Source organism: Tachypleus tridentatus, chromosome 3 (assembly GCF_004210375.1).
Source record: "Tachypleus tridentatus isolate NWPU-2018 chromosome 3, ASM421037v1, whole genome shotgun sequence".
NCBI classification, from domain to species: Eukaryota; Metazoa; Arthropoda; class Merostomata; order Xiphosura; family Limulidae; genus Tachypleus; species Tachypleus tridentatus.
In genome coordinates this window covers 26,510,245-26,527,852 of record NC_134827.1, presented here as the reverse complement: position 1 = coordinate 26,527,852, position 17,608 = coordinate 26,510,245, and the positions used below count along the sequence as shown (strand labels likewise).

General features: G+C 34.7%; 2 protein-coding genes and 1 long non-coding RNA gene across 6 annotated transcripts in view; 1 reads left to right on the top strand and 2 right to left on the bottom strand.

The window, feature by feature from the left end:
• Positions 1-16,051, bottom strand: part of LOC143246575 (complement C2-like) — a 31,356-nt gene extending 15,305 nt beyond the window's left edge. The window contains exons 1-6 of one of the 2 annotated variants that reach the window (XM_076493521.1): positions 15,866-16,051; positions 15,368-15,544; positions 11,531-11,707; positions 7,723-7,803; positions 7,222-7,383; positions 89-204 (exon numbers count right to left, since the gene is read on the bottom strand). In XM_076493521.1, coding sequence (XP_076349636.1) covers positions 89-204; positions 7,222-7,383; positions 7,723-7,803; positions 11,531-11,707; positions 15,368-15,544; positions 15,866-15,923 — 771 coding nt within the window. In that variant the 5' untranslated portion in view covers positions 15,924-16,051. The remainder of the gene's footprint in view (positions 1-88; positions 205-7,221; positions 7,384-7,722; positions 7,804-11,530; positions 11,708-15,367; positions 15,545-15,865) is intronic. The other variant, XM_076493520.1, reaches the window with a different exon arrangement.
• LOC143246582 (uncharacterized) overlaps positions 593-17,608 on the top strand; it is a 32,093-nt gene continuing 15,077 nt past the window's right edge. Inside the window, exons 1-3 of one of the 3 annotated variants that reach the window (XM_076493535.1) lie at positions 593-729; positions 1,169-1,340; positions 1,973-2,747. In XM_076493535.1, the coding sequence (XP_076349650.1) occupies positions 681-729; positions 1,169-1,340; positions 1,973-2,072 (321 nt within the window). In that variant the 5' untranslated portion in view covers positions 593-680 and the 3' untranslated portion in view covers positions 2,073-2,747. Of the gene's footprint in view, positions 730-1,168; positions 1,341-1,795; positions 2,748-17,608 lie in introns of those variants that run through there. The other 2 variants (XM_076493537.1, XM_076493536.1) reach the window with 2 other exon arrangements.
• On the bottom strand, positions 2,762-7,215 carry LOC143246585 (uncharacterized). The gene is made up of 2 exons (XR_013026049.1): positions 5,676-7,215; positions 2,762-4,775 (listed from the first exon to the last, which is right to left on the bottom strand). It is a non-coding gene; the product is annotated as an uncharacterized LOC143246585 (long non-coding RNA).

The following is a 17,608-nucleotide window of genomic DNA, read 5'->3' as shown; positions in this document are numbered from 1 at the left end:
GTTAAGTTTCAATGCACTTATTTACTAAGGATGTTTTAAATGTACACATCAGTGAAATTTCCTTCAACAAACAGGAAACTAAACTAACCGGAATCTTGTTGATAATAGTCTTAGCTTTGTCTGGTGTATCCACACTTTTGTTGTTTAAGTTGAATAGTAGTTCAGCTTTAGTCCCAAAAGTCACTGCGGCAAGACGAGTGCCCCCTAGAATAAAGTATCCAAATTACTTTCTTATTTTTTCCGTTTTTATACTAAAAAGCTGTATAAGTCAAATCCGTCCTAACTTAAACTCTTCATGATAATTATAGACTATCGGGAAACATAACAGTCGAAGAAACGTTTTGACTATCGGCCACCATGACTTCTTAAAATTATTCTAGACTATTAACAACCATGACAACTGAATGGAATTTTACACAGTAGGCAGTCATGGCTGCCGAATGTAAATTTTAATTATCAAAAACTATAACCCCAGAATATAATTTTAGACTATAAGCAGCCATGACTGCTTACGATTATTCAAGAAAAAATAATAACCATGACTGCTGAATATTATTCTATACTGTTATCAACCACAATACCCGAAGATAATATTTTACAATTAATAACCATGACTTCTGAAGGTTATATTGGATTATCAATAGCTATGACGTCAATATCATCCTAGACTACAAGCAACAATGAGTACCAAAAGTCATTTGAAAATAATAACAGCCATGACTGATCAAGGTAATTCATTTGAAACTATTAGCAGCCACGAATGACAAGGTTCGTTTAATAATGTTAGTGGTCAGTATTGCTAAAGATTGTTTTAAAACAATACTAACTCTGGCTTAATGGCGTCTAAAATTGTTCTGTTTACAATAGGTATGTTTCACTTTAATTCGTTAATCGACATGAATGTATTAGTTTTTCCTCTCTTGCATTGAGTATATAAATATAAACGTGTTAAGTTCCTTTGGAAATGAACCGCAGTTCATGGTTCAGTTCCATGTTTTGTCAACATTTAGTTCTACTCATACTCCATTAATCAAGAGGACTCAGTTCGTTTGACGTCTAGATGTTTGATTTTCCCAGAATTCAATCTTAATATACTTTAAAGATGGCGGCGATTCTGGGACTTTTTTTTTTGTGTATTCAGTAATATATTTTCATTTTTAATCTACAGATAAAAGAAATAATGTGGAACACAGGAAAAGAGTGAAGGCCAATGTGGAAGAGATCTTTTGTCGCCTTTACTGCATTCGTCAGAAGAGCAGAAAACGACTAAGGTTTATTTGGATGACCACTGATGATGCATTTGTGGGCAGGAATACAGAACAACAAAAGTTAGTGAACAGGTACAGAGTTTTTATTTTTCTTAAAATTAATTTCACTCTTTCAGCTACAGTTACCAAACGCTTCGGTAATTATGTAATTGTCTCACTTTTGAACCTTATTTTTTGATTTTTTTTGCTCTTATCAAAAACAGTAAGTTCACACAGCGGTCCAAACGCTTTCGGCAGTCTTATCCTATTACAATAGAGTATGTTTGTTCTTCCAGTGTGGTCATATAGGGGCGGTTAGAAAGTAGAAAATGCGCAATTTGAAACAACAAGAGTCATGTGATACTTTCAAGTGAAGCGTAAGAATCGTATTTAAATATTTTTTGTTAAAATCAATTAAATTCAAACTTATATAATATTAACGTCTGGCTTTTAATCTACGTTTTAGTGCTAAGTTTATTGGCGTAAAATGAAACAAAATTACTTTGTTATATTTTTAATATGATATAAACGGGTATAGTTGTTTGCAGTTAAGCACGAAGTTACACTATGGGCTAACTATGCTCTGCCCGCCACGGGTATCGAAACCCGGATTATAGCGTTGTAAGTCTGCAGACACGCCCACAATTGTGCTGAGAGTTGCTGTGACATCGTGGAAGTTTGCAAACAAAACAAAATTGATATCTGTTTCTCATCTATTTTATTAGAATCAGCCACTACTTTTCAAGGAACCATGAAAGTGGTATCTGTCATTGTCAAAGCTCTTCAGACACCTTACATAAACTTTTCAGTAAAAGAACAATGTGATGTTATTGATGGTTTTCACGATAAATGAGGAATCCCTCAATGAAATCAACAACACCTATTCAATTATTTTACATGCAGTTGCAGACCGAAAAAACAGATTTTATAATATTAATGTAGGTTGGCCAGGAAAGGTGCATATTGAATGTGTTCTGGGAAACTCTACACTGCATCAGGAGACACAGAAAGGAAAACTGCTTTCAAACAGGACTGAAAACCGTAATTGAGTGGATATTGTGATTTTTGATGATACTACACTGCAACCCTGTTTACCGAAACCCTTCTCAGGAAGACCTGAGATGATTGAGACACAAATGATTTTCATTTACAAACCGAGCAGGACCAGGATAGAGATTGGACTAAGACCATGTTTTGACCAATATGTGCGCGAGACATGATGAAAAATGTAAAGGACACTTTTCTCCTGCAGTGGAACAACAGCCTGAAGAAAGTAAAGAAATGCCTGGACCTTACATTGGAGGTTAAGAAATCATAATACATTGGCATGATATGCCGTCCCACTTTAAAGTACAACTTTAAAATCAATGTGATCAAGGTGTGGGTTAGTAACTTGCTTTATTAAAAATGTTTGCATCGTAAAAACTTGGATTAATCTTAAACGTTCTAATGTGATTCAAAGGTTGAAAATAATTTATAATAAAATATTTTAAAATAATATTACTGAAGGTCAGTTTCGTTGATAAAACCAAGTTGTTCTCTTTACTAATTATTTCTACAAAAGAAAACAGCATTATACTAAAAATATATTATATTATATAATATATATAAATTAAAATAAAATAAACTGAGCTACAAAACACTATACATATATACAAATTAAAACAAATATATGTATGCACTTTCAAATTAACTCTTGAATGTTAATTAAAAAAAAAACACAAAACAAAAACTGCTTATTAACGACACCAGCGTTATGGACTGTACTCTTGTTTTATGACACATTCCGGTACACAAAAGTTGGTTTGGTTTTTGAAACTTGCGAAAGCTACACGAGAGCTATCTGTGCTAGCCGTCCGTAATTTAGCAGTGCAAGATTAGAGGGAAGAAAGTTAGTCATCACCACCCACCGCTAACTCTTGGGCTACTCTTTTGCCAACAAATAGTGGGATTGGTCGTCATATTATAACGCTCTCACGACGGAAATGGTTAGTATATTTGATGGGATGAGGATTCAAACCTGCAACCCTAAGGTTACGAGTTAAGCGCCCTAATCACCTGTCCATGCCAGGCCTGTAACAAAAATACTTCATAGTTTTAGTTAACAGAAAAACGAGATTACTGCCAGACACTAGTATCTTTACCTTGTACACATCTAGAGTTGAGATACTTTGTAAACTCGTTCCTTTCAATGTGCTTATAATAAATATAGAAACCTTAGTGTTCGTTAGCTCTTGGGCCCGACATGGCCAAATGTGTTAAGGCGTTCGACTCGTAATCCGAGTTCGAGTCCCCGTCGCACCAAATATGCTCGCCCTTTTCAGCCGTGGAGGCGTTATAACGTGACGGTCAATCCCACTATTCGTTGGTGATAGAGCAGCCCAAGAGTTGGCGGTGGGTGGTGAAGACTAACTGTCTTTCCCCTAGTCTGATACTGCTAAATTAGGACGACTAGCGCAGATAGCCCTCGAGTAGACTTACGCGAAATTCAAAACAAACGAAACTCTTACCTAACAGCAACCATCTACACACTACCAAGGCTTTTTGCTTTAGTGCAACTTTTTACAATGCAAATTAAATTTAGATTTTGTTCAATTTCTGATCTATAGCAATAAGTATCTAAGCTCCCTTTTTACCCATAACTTTAGAGTTAGTTTTATATTATCTAGTTTTCTAAAAGTTCTGTTTAGAAATTGTGATACATAATTGATCTGGAACGAAAATCTTTGAAATCCATTTCGTAAATGTGCGTTTAATTAATGTATCTATTTTATTTATTGTTTATTTCCCTTAAAAAAGGAGAAAAAAATAAGACAAGTTTCTCCGTGGATGATGGTTTTTTGATGATGAATTACTGTTATTTTTTCATGACATGTTGATGGTTTTTTGTTGGAGGTTGACCAAACTGACGTGGTACAGGAACAAATGTTCCAAGAGTAAACATTATTCTCTGTGGAATGTTGAAGGCTTTCTGTTGTAGGTTGACCTAAGTGATGTGGCAAAGGAAGAACTGCTTTGAGAGGAAGACTTTCTGACGTGGTACGTTGAGGGTGTTTTTTATGGTTAACCAAACTTGTATGGCACACAGTGATGTTTCTGAAAATCTAGGATGGATCTGTAGAGATCGCAGAAGTGGATGGTATTAGAGATGTTGAAATCCGATTTGTTACATTAGATCTTGTAATTACCTGAGAAAGTTTAGGAATAATCGTTGAATAATTATATTCTACTTAAAGTGTTTTTTTTCCTCAGCAGCTGAGAACGTTTCGTTTGTTATATGTTTCCCCTGTCCCTCGATGTCCCTCCTAAGGTGTTCTAAATAGGCCTCCTGCTCTCGCTTATCCCTGTATAGCACAGGAGACATCAACCTTGTAATTTCTTTCAGCATAATGTCCTTTGTTTCCTTTCTGCGTTTGTTTTACCAGGTATTTCTTTTCTCATCACACTGGTAATCTAGATTACTGATTTGTTCTTGTCATTTCCATGTCATTCATCAGGGAACTTTACATTTCATTGCTTGCCACGTGTCTCGTACATGGGAAGTAAAATCAGAGTAGAAATAAATGTAATATAATCAATTTCTTACAACTGTAAAACAATAGATAACTAAAACACACCATTCGGCGATGAAACATTAATATATTAAACAGGCCTTATCTCCCAAAGTTCTCTTATAGTTTGTTTGTTTGTTTTTTTTCAAATCGTTGTTTAATGTGTAATACCTGTACCTTGATGTTAGATAGTACCACTTAGATGTAGTTTAGGCCTGGCATGGCCAAGTGGGTTAAGGCGTTTGACTCGTAATCTGAGGATCGCGGGTTCGGATCCCGGTCGCACCAAACATGCTTGCTTTTTCAGCCGTGGGGGCGTTATAATGTGACAATCAATCCCACTATTCGTTGGTAAAAGAGTAGCCCAAGAGTTGGCGGTGGGTGGTGATGACAAGCTGCCTTCCCTCTAGTCTTACACTGCAAAATTAGGGAGGGCTAGCGCAGATAGCCCTTGAGTAGCTTTGTGCGAAATTCCAAAAACAAACAAACAAACAAGAAACTATTGTAAATTACGTGGTTTCTTCAAACTCCTAAAACAATGAAAATGGAACTGCTAAAAATCATATGGATAATTATTTACACAATATGTAAATATTCAAAAACTAATGGTATCACGTGTTTTTTATGTTTTTCATTTATGGAAGCAATTACAGTAATATATTGATATGTGAACGTTGTCATTTTTTCCTAAGAAACATAAAAAACTAACTGAGATTACCTATTAAAATCATACCTCAACCTATGAAAATCATAACTCAATCTTAAACTAATAATCTCACTTTACAGCAAACGCATATTACTCTAGTATATTTCATTTAAAAAGTAATACAAATTGAAATGTTTGATATTATGTGCAGGTATAGAAAATCAATATTACCTGTTGTGTTTTCATGAAATTAAATGCTGTTATTTACGGTGTTTTCTTAGTCAGGGATCCCAGCTTTCCAGACAAATTCTGATCCATTACTGGAGTTTCGTTTTTCACCCAAAGAGAGTACAGAACGTCTTCAGGTCCAGAACAGGGTTTAGTAACCAAATTTTTATCAGATTTGTAGAAACTTAGACACTTATTAGCTGGAAGAGCATAGGTTGTCTTCTTCATGATATGTCTTTAGTCTCCAAATAGTTTTGTTCCATCGTTTTTTACTTTTATCTTGCACTGCTCAAAGCTTCTGAGAAAATCTTCATCACCAAGTCTTTAAAAACAAGTAGCAAATGTTTCTGTGTTTTCCTGGGTTTTATCCAGTTCAGTTTGAGTTTTTTTGGACGTCTGGCCAAGTGTCTAAGAATGTCTTTGTTTTTTTCCTCTGGTGTGTATATTGTTCAGCCGGACATACTTCCACTGGCGTACGTATAACTTATCGCACTTTGGTTCTGTCGAAACTGCGCGGGTTAATATTATTTCCGGTTACATCATTTCCTGTTCCCAAAACTAACCGAGTCTTTTCGTTGTTCACAGTCTGGTTTATCAAATGAAACGAACTCAGTTCGTTTGCTAAACTGACGGAGATCAACTCTTCAGGTGCAGTCAGTACGGTTCGGTTCGTTTGCTAACCGAACTTTGTTGTGCATACTATTTAAAAAAAAAACACAAAATCTAACCGTACTGACACCTAAAAAATACCCACAAAATCAGTGTACGTCTTTAGTTCAGGATGATCTTATGCTATCATGGATAACGAACTTTCTTTGTTCTATACGTATATAAAACCAAGCATGCTCAAAGCATTCCAATTTTCTGCAAAGTTTTACTTTGAATAAAGTGTATTAGATATAAATATTGTAGTCTATTCTGTCTAAGCGTCTTGAAACCAATTCACTTGTTATCCTTCATTAAAGAAAAACTAACAGTCAGTAATTACTTGCTATAAGCTTACGTTTAGCTTATAAAAGATTTTATAAGGATTTAGGATTTGTAAAATTTTGTGATTGCTGTGCATATTTATTTAACAACTGACATGCGAATTCATGGAGACACCTTTACATGTTGAAACAATTGTGATATTTCAGGGCTTTACTATAATACGATTTTTATACACCAAACAAGTGGAGTACCAGCTGTAATCTATCTCTACACTTTTCTAAGTACTGTTTTTTTATTTATGATGTAATATTAGATACATCAGAACCCTACATTTGTACATAGTTGTTTCCTTTTGTATTCTGTCGCAAAGTATTTCAAACTTTTAATATTCATTACAAATAACTTTAGAATTTCATGTATTGGTTTTCAGTTAAACCACCACACATCATAATAAACTTCATTATTTAGTTTATTGTAGTGATCTTCTGGATGGATCACTAAATACTTCGGAATCCGATATCATTTGCATACAGTTTTTTTTTTATTTTAAACTTAAAATAACAAGGTAATTTAGAAATCTCAACTGTTCTTAGGTGACCAAAATGTTTAGAAAGCCTACCTTTATTAACAGTATTATTTACACCAAACTGGTCCACAAGATAATTTAAAAACACCTTAGCTCTGTTGAGGTCTGTTGACGAGATACTACTGGACCTGTCGATGACAAAAACCATTTCCAATCCAAGAAACTCGATGTTAGGACCGAGTGCACGGGCAGCACCTAAAGTATTATTGTTACATGTTTTATATTTGTTATGCAGTTTGTGTTAAATACTACAAAGATACGTATATACAAACATTACTTCCTCTCACATGTTCAGTATGATTCATTTTATCTCTCAAACTGAAAAGGGTGTATTTGAACGGCATCAACGTGAACTTTAAATTTACTGTATTTGTTGTTATATTTTATATTCATCTGTGCAAAAGCGTTAAGTAAATGAAGAATACGCCTTCCGCTAAACACGTGAACAAAATAAAAAACAAACAATTTTTGCGTGGCGAATTATGTCCGTGGCTGAATGATAAACAGTTTTGATTGGTTTAAAACCACACTTACTGGTGCTCGAGAAACTTCCCAGTTTGTTGATGAACGAGCTGCCCAACCTGTTAGCTACGCTCTTCACGTCTTGTACAGTAGCTAGGAGAGAAGAAACGAGTATTGATTTGTTAACTTAAACTTCAGTTCATTCATTCTACTAGGCTTTTAAAAGTTATCAGACTCCAAACTGTTTTAATATAAAAAATATACACAACACTTCTTGTATTTATTTTCACAGCATCTTCTGACGAAGCTATACAAATAAGTAATCATTAAATGGTTATTTTATTTTAGTTATTATTAAAGGCGCTTCAGTGGGTTATTTTTTTGCAATCACCAGTTTCATGTATATCGGAAACTATCTAAACTCTTTTTATCCTGTTTGTAGCATGAGACGTTCGGAAACTTTTCATTTTCGTACAAAACGGAGGCCTGGCATGGCCAAGCGCGTAAGGCGTGCGACTCGTAATCCGAAGGTCGCGGGTTCGCGCCCGAGTCGCGCTAAACATGCTCGCCCTCCCAGCCATGGGGGCGTATAATGTGACGGTCAATCCCACTATTCGTTGGTAAAAGAGTAGCCCAAGAGTTGGCGGTGGGTGGTGATGACTAGCTGCCTTCCCTCTAGTCCTTACACTGCTAAATTAGGGACAGCTGGCACAGATAGCCCTCGAGTAGCTTTGTGCGAAATTCCAAAAAACAAACAAACAAACGTACAAGAGGAAAACCTTTCTCGTTTGTACAAAAAACAAATTCGTTTATCTTTGTTTTGGAATAACATTATAACTAACACGCGGTAAACAATTTCTAAAATACATTCCAAGAAACAAAGAATTTTCCAAGAACTGCAAGATATTAACAAATTACAAAATTTTTGTGGCAAGCTGCTATAAAGCTCCTCTTCAGATATTATAAACTACGGTTTGAATTTCGCGCAAAGCTACTCGAGAATTATCTGCGCTAGCCGTCACTAATTTAGCAGTGTAAGAGTAGAGGAAAGACAGCTAGTCATCACCACTCACTGCCAACTCTTGGGCTACTCTTTTACCAACCCATAGTGGAATTGACCGTTACATTATAACGCCTCCAACGGCTGAAATGGCGTGCATGTTGTGTGACGAGGATTCGAACCCGTGACCCTCAGATTACGAATCCAGTGCCTTATCCATTTGGCCATGCCGGGCTGTTATTATAAACTAATCTGTGTGTGTGTTTTTTCATATAGCAAAGCCACATCGGGCTATCGGCTGAGTTCCCCGAGGGGAATCGAACCCCTGATTTTAGCATTGTAAGTCCGTTAACTTACTGCTTTACTAGCGGGCGACAACTAATGTGAACTCTAAAAACCAATTTGAATGGATCTTATCAATAAATAAGCTTCCCAGAAAAAAAAATCCTTAAAATATATTACCACTGACACGAACTTCCCCAGCCTCCCGCTAGTACAGCAGTAGGTCTAGGGATCTAAAAAGCAAAATTAGAAGTCCGATTCCCTTAGGTGGGCTCAGCAAATAGCATTATGTGGCTTTGTTATAAGAAAAAACATATGAATTGCCCCCAAAAACAAAATTCAAAAATATATTTTCACTGCAGGGATTTCCCTAAAATAACATTGAATATAAATTATCATTGATATAACTTTCCCGAAACAAAAATACAAAATATATTATCAGTGACGTTACCTACCAAAAAAAAATCAAAAATTGTTTATAACTACATGAATTTCTCCAGAAAAAAATTAAAAATATCACTGGAATTAGATTTCCTAAAACAAAATATATTCGTAGAAATATTAAAACATAACCTTACGAAAGATGAAATACAAAAATATACATATAATCAAAGATAGGAAGATCCCAAAAAAACCGAAATCTGCTAAACTTATTACAAACAAAATTGTAACTTGCTGTAATAAAATTCGAAACATGTATTTTGTTTCTGTAAAAACAAGTTGTATCATTCGATTCAACTATTTATTTTTTAACATATCTTATATTTTATTTTTTATAAGAGTATTAAAAACTATTGCTCTACTAATAACAAAACCGTAACAGTTTTTTTCTTTATGTCATGATTAAGATCCTGACGGACGCTCGGTTGACACAGGGGAAAACAATTTAACTCTATCCTTTTGTGGTGCTTCAAGAAGAAATAAAGTCGCTAAGTTTTTGATTTTGCCAAAAAGAATTCCGAAGCTCAACTGAGTACAACTAAATATCCCAACTGTAATAAAAAGCGTGTAATTGCCTTAAATAATTACAAAATAATTACAAAAGACAGTTGGTTGCAAAGGAACGCCCTTTTATGTACGTTAAAATGGAACAGAAAGAGCTGAGTAGGAATCGAGCAAGGCAATATTCCAAGCAAGGATTTGAGAAAAAAGGATGTTTGGAAACAGGAGATGCTAAGCGAGGATTTGAGAAAACAGGATTTGGAAACAGGAGATGCTAAAAAGGAAACAAGTAATTCATATTGATGCCAGATCATTTCTTTCTTCGTAGTAGGCTTCTAGTATCTGACGCTATGCCTCCATAGATCTGTAACAAAGAACGCTTCATCTGTTTGGATTCTTAGGGTCTATTGGCAAACGTATGATGACAAATAAGACGTTGAAGTCAAACGATGAATGTTTTATATAATCTATCCCAACGTGGTGACTTCCTGAGATCTCTTATATTTAGTACTTTTCAATGCCACTTGAATGTGTATTAGTTAAGACACGTGTATTGAGATCTTTTATTGTCAGTTTGGAGTCTTTTCTTTGTAATATTTCACTCAGTATTACGTGAAGGATGACTTTTTGTTCAAAGCTGGGTGCAAAGATTTTTTGGTCCTAGCTCCTCCGACAGTAGAAAGTGGAACAGTCTTCTGACATTAAGATTGGTTTGAATTTCGCGCAAAGCTACACGAAAGCTATCTACGCTAGCCATTCCTAATTTAGCGGTGCAAGACCAGAGGGAAGGAAGCTAGTCATCACCACCCACCGCCAACTCTTGGGCTACGCTTTTGCCAACAAACAGTTGGATTGACCGTCACATTATAACGCCCCCCACGGCTGAAAGCGCAAGCATTTTTGGTGTAGTGGGGATTCAAACCCGTGACCCTCGGATTACGAGTCGAGTGCCTTAACCGCCTGGCCATGCCGGACCTAACATTAAGAAACATCTGTTTAGTGTCTTTTACTTATTAAAACATTGACAAAGGTCATTTCGCGCAAAAAAAGAAAAAAAGCACCTTTATCCGTGGAATGTTGATGGTATTCTAATGGTGATTGACCAAAGGGACGCGATATGGAAGAAGCACTCCAAGAGTAAAACCTTTTCTTCGTGGAATGCTAACATTGTTCACTACTGGTATCAAAACCCTTTTTTTCAACATTGTTAGCGATTGCTAGACTTTTGTGAGTTAATTGTTATGGCACAGAGGGCATTGCTCCGATGTTTTCGATGTTTCCGAACATTTGAGATGGATTTGGAAGGATTGCAGAGGCGGATGATACTGTTTTACAGTGTTATTGTACGGTGCAAAGTGAGCATTCGTCAGAATCTTAAACATCATACTGTAAGACTCATTTCAATGTACAAACATTGAATTTTTACACTCTGCTCTATCTTCAGAGCTTCTCCATTGTGGAAATCGACAAAATAATCAGTATTTTTATTTAGTACTTTAGACTAGTGTTTAACAACACATTAACCTGATGTATAATATAGTAATGTATAACTCTTCACATTAACTATTTACATCACAAAGACAAAATTCATTGCAAAACCAGCGCTGACAGTTGATGGAGTTTTTATATTATACAGAAAGTAAAAGCAGAACTTACCTTCACATATAGGCTTACGTACACCCCATTTCCCGCCAACCTTACACGTCATCTTCCCATTGCCTTTCACTAAACTGTAACCTTCGTGACACACATATAAGACGGTCTGTCCAGTCTCAAAGTTGTCACCAATAACGTTAGAATGTGGGACATAAGGAGGAGGGTGGCACTGCATGTCTAAGTATTATATAAAGATTAAATGTGATAAACCAAAAAGAAATATTTAACAAGTAGCTGGTTCAGTTTAATCTTTAACTTGATAACAAATAAAACTTTCTGTTAAGTAATTGTTATTGATAGAATAGTAAACAATACAACACAAGTTACATACCCATTTTTAACTGTGTAAAAACATTTAAATTTAGAAATTAACTGGTTGGTTCCTGCTGGTACAAACCTATACGCTCTCTTTACTACGGGTATCAAAACCCAGTTTTTTAAACATTGTAAGTGATTACTGGACTTTTGTGAGTTAATTGCAATATTATATTATTATTTTCAATTAGTGTTAATTGTTTTCCAATTTGTAAATTGTGTTAATGGTTATTTTACACACCAGAGGGAGTTTACTACATTTTAGCAAATCTTAATAACCATTATGGTGGCACGATTTAAATCTACAACGAAACGTTTGGTGTGTACCTTGTATTATATATGTTAAGCAACATATCCTACATGTTCAACATCGATTTAGAGCCATTATTGTGGTATTAGTCAGTGTGTCTGCGGACTTATAACCCTAGAAACCAGGTTTCGATACCCGTGGTGAGCAGAGCACAGATGGCCCATTGTGTTGATTTGTGCTTAATGGCAAATAAACAAACGCTTCACATAAACAATTGAAATAAATTTTGAAACCTTATGCTCATCAAAATACTTTTGAGAATTTCCACGTAATATTAACATCAAATGTTTGTATCATACAGGCGCTGCTGGCTTCCCTTAACTTATAACTATTATGTGCTGTATTTCCTTATTTACATCTAAGTAGATATTATCTTGATATCATCGTTTAAATAATCTAATAATTACATACCTTTGTTTATATTTGTAGGAAGTATTGTGACAACACATTGAAACCACAAACTTTCATTCTTTGTTACCCAAAATTTGTTTCTTTGGCTTTATGTAAATCTATATGAATATAACTGTGCCCTCTGTTTTATGTTCGTATAAATACTTCGCAGGATATGGACAGATCTTCACCAAAATTAGTATGGAGGCTTATTATATCCATGCGAGGGTATATACAATTTTTTTAGTTTTGCACTTTATGGTTTTTGTAGGCACATATGTCACAACTCCCTCTTGATGGAACTCCACCAAATGGGGCATGGGGTCTATGGCGAAGATTTTATGGTCGTTTCTTACGATTACCTATAAGGGAAGCAGCTTTTTCGTGTCCTAAGATAACATTTCATTATTCACGAATTTAAATAGCTTCCGTCCAGAGGACGAGCACTCCAGCGAATTTACCACGTAAGGCATGCCCTATAAAGACCAAACGTTTTTGCTAATAATCTTTGTCAGTAGTTAGACTGAAGTTAATTATAAAATTGGCAGTTGAATGTAATAAAGATTAGTTTAAGTTTCAAAAAATATTTATACTTACTATCAACTAACAACTATTTCACTTACATTGTAATATTTGCCTGTTGATTGGTAAATGCAATTTTCAGTACAGTGTGAATGTATACATGTGATAAAAATTAGTGTCAGGGAGTTATGCGATTTTCAGCATTTTGACATGTAGTGAAATCTGTATGAAAGGAAAGATTTGAATTATTATAAGTAAACAAAAGACTATAGTGTTCTTAAGATGCAGCAAGAATTTGAAATGTATATGAACAATTTGTTGAGTTAAATGTTCTTCAATAACACTGAATGGAAGGTTTGATAAGTGTTCTAAAATCTCAAACTCAGAGAAGAATTGGTATACTACACTTGAGGTCATTTTAATGACAATTATTGTGGTGCGTTTTTCAACACTTTACTGATATGATAGAGCACGTGACTGCTTTACAGATCTAGGGTTAACCTGTTCAATGTAAAACATTAAGAAAAACGGTTTTGTTTAAAGGACATGCGATTAACTATGCACGTGGCTGCTGAATCCTTACTATTTAATGGATAACATTATGAAGAAACGGTATTTGTTTACGCTAAGCGATTTCTTAGTACAGGTATATTTAAAGATTAATTTAAAACTTTATGTTGGAAAGGACATTTTAAAGGTTACGCAATTTGATAGAATATGTAACTGCTTAAGGCAAAAAATCGTAACTGTTTATTATAAAATATTATTAAGAAGCAGTTTTATTATTATTATTTTTAATACGAAGCTAACTGATTTCTCTTTATCAAAGAATTGTGATGGTATAAAACCAGAATTTGCTTGTACTGAAATTGAATAGAAAATGGACGCTCATAATTTCTCATCATATTATCTTCTGTTGCACTGAAAACAATCTTATGATATTTATATCATTAATAAGAGTGAAGGTATATCTTTCAGTCTTCCAATACATTACTGAAATTGAACAAAGATGTGTGTGTTTGGGATGCTGTTCCTTTATTATGGTTTGAGTCGTTGCATAGGCAGAACTTCTTTGGTTTTGTCTTTGTTTATATTTGTTTCCTTAATTAGTATGTTGATATTTACTACGGTTATGTTGTGTTTATTTGAGTTGCAGTGTTCGAAAACGTGTGAAGGTGTGTTTTTTTTTTTTTCGTTCTTTTAATCTGGTTTCCATTTTCTTGCTTCATTCTTCAATATAAAAGTTGTGGCAGTTGTTGAATTGTATTTTATAAATAATGTTAGTGTGGTGTTTGTCAGTATAGTTTACACATACTATGGACTTAAGTTTTGTACCTGGTTTTTGAATACATTTGGTGTTTACTGGAATGTTGTATTTTGTTATAAGTTTATTCCAAATGTTGGTTATTTTTTTGCTGATGTCAGGAACATATGGTATGCAGCAGTATAAGGTTTTGTAGTTTGTTGTATCTTGGGATTTACTGTTGTTTGTCTGTTGTTGGTCTAGGTGTGTGTGTATAATTTTTTCCACGGTTTTTTTGAGGAAATTTGTTGATAAAGTGTTGTTTTATTTTCTTAATTTCATCGTTCATGTTATCGGATAAACATAGTTTTGTGGTTGTGTTTATTTGGTTTCTCAATATGTTGAGTTTTTGTTTCGTTTCATGTTGTGAGTCCCAAGGAATGTATAATCCAGTAAGGGTGATTTTTCTGTGGATTTCTGTTTTGAATTGTGTATCAGTTCTAGTGATCTTGAGGTTAAGATAAGCTGTTTGATTAGTTTGTTTCCTGTTCACAGGTGAACTTAATGTTGGATGTATCGAGCTAACATGATTGAAAAAACTAAGTGTGTGTTGTGTAGATGTGAATCCAACAATTGTATCATCAACATATCTGTACTAATATACAGGGTGGCCCGTAAGTCCCTACCCATCCATATATCTTATGTATCCAGTGTATCTGTGTGCTGTCCCTCATTCTCGCTGCATAATATTATGCGACGACATGTTCTGTGGGACATTTTCCTCAACATAGCAGGGGTCATTGTTCCAAACGCCGCGGTAACAGCTGCCTTCAACTCGTCATTAGTATTATTGAATATAACATAATAACTTATGGAAGGATAGGGACTTACGGGCCACCCTGTAGTGGTGGGTGTAAGACTGAATTGATAGCTTGAGATTAAATCTATGTCATAAAATTGTTTGCTAAAATTAGTGATACAGGAAGGAATGCTCATTAAACCTTTACAAATTATTACTTGCTTCTAGAAATGCTCATAATATAATATTATTCCTTACCAGCAAAAATACAGTTGGGGATTCGCTCATTCCATTTACCGTCGCGACAAATCAAGTCTCGCTGGCCTCCACCTAAAAAGTAGCCTTTGTCGCATTTAACAACGACGTGCATGTGATTTTTTCGAACTAAACTCCCATGCTTGATCTCGGAAATAGGTAGCGGCGGACACTTACTACCTGGACGAGGAAACAAGGACGTTTTTATAAAGAATTAGTTAAGCTAGTGAGAAAATTAAAAGATGTAAAAATATTTTTCTAAGTTTCGTTTAATATCTAACGAATATCCAACATTTTCAAACTGAAAACTAATGAAGTTTGCGATTGTGCAAAAGAAGTACTTCATAACAGTCAACAAGTGAGGAAAATAAACAAGGAACTTTCAAAGTAATAGTTGGCGAATTACATAGTCCTCTCGGAGTGTACATGGACTTAAAAATGACATCTTTACATTGCAGACCTATAAAATAAAGATACTTTGTGATACAGATTTGCACTTACCAAAACTGAGTTGCAGGAACAGAAGAAACGAGCTTGTGAATGAAAGCCAGTGCATCATGGTATTGAAAAAAAGCTTTGATGAAAACAGTAGAAATGTAATACTATCCTCTACAAGAAAAACCTTCCATATGAAATGTTGTTGTTCTAACGTTCAACCGGAAGTAACGTCACACACTTCCTTCCTTCTCTGGTACTTAACTGTTTCACAATATTCTATAACAGGAAATACAAAAAAAAAACGTTTGATGGATAATTAAAAAACACTAAAGTTTTATTGTCCAAATGTCGCTTAATATTTATATTCCATAATTGGTTGAATTGGATATATGAAAACGTTTTATTACTCATTCTACCCAAACTCAGACTGGCTATCAGATTGCTCATAGTGCTGTGAAACAGTGTGCTTACAGTTTAGAGATCTAACTATTTAGTTGTAATTACTAGACTTTATGAGTACTTTTGGGTTTTAAATGTTATTTTATTTAAGTTTTTATATACAAGCGGGTTATTTGCGCTGTGCCCAGTGCAGAGATCGAACTTAGAATATAAGTATTATAAGCTACCAAGTTTACCTTTGGGCTGTTGTAGGCTTTTTTTTTCGGTTAAAAAAGATGCTCGTAAATAAAAAAATTTTGATCTTATAAGTTCAAAAGAAAATAACAATGAAATAAAGTAAAATATCACGTCTCATTGTGGGTTTACCATTACGATATACATATATATGTAATGTAAGAAAACATGAAACCTAATGGTCCATCTAGGTCATCCCATCAAGTGAACCAAACGTGAAAATAAAGAAATAAGTAGTCAAGTTCAGGTTTTTCCCTTAAACTATTTTACATTAACTGCATCGAATAAATTTGACGGCAACCCATTCCAAAAGCCAACCACTCTATTATGAAAATAAATCTATCGTAGCTGAATGTCCCCCAGTGTGACAACGGTAAGTCTTTGGATTTACAACTCTACAATCAGGGATTCGATTTCCCTCGGGAAACATAGCAGATAGCCCCATGTGTCTTTATTATAAGGAAACACACACACTCACATCTTAGCTGAAGATGATTCTTACCCTGCCAAAACTCACACTTGCGTTAACAAGTTTTACTGTTCCAATCATTAAATACAAAATAAGGACGATGTTTGTCAACACCACCAGTTACTTTAACAATCTAAGACTATTCACAGTATGTTATCCAATAGGTTAAAAATGATTAACCAAATAATTTACTTATATTATCACGTGAATGTAGACAGTGTAAAATTAAACGCAACGATTGTGTGCCACCTGTGTTTTGTTAGCCCATTACGTGTTGTGTTCCCAAATTGCTCAGCAGTAAGCCTGTAAGTTACAACACTAAAAATCGCGTTTTATTACCAGTGGTTGGCAAAGAACTGATAGTTCATTGTGCAGTTTCCTTCTTAACAACAAATAACCGAACAACGAAATAAGACATTGTTTTAAGTTCCTTTCGGTTTATAATCATCACAACAACATAACACAAGTAGAGATTATTTTCCATTTAATTCTTCTGTTGATTTTACATGGTACTTGAAAGCGCCACAGTAAACATATTCGCAGCATGATTACTTCCTGTAAACAAAACAACAAACTCGACGTAACATCTTGTGTTAAATTCCATTTGTCTATTAGCTTCACCATTTCTCTAACGTAAAAAAAGTGTTCGATTTTTGAAATACATAATAATTTCCTTAACCTTTCCTAATTCGGGGCCACTGGTA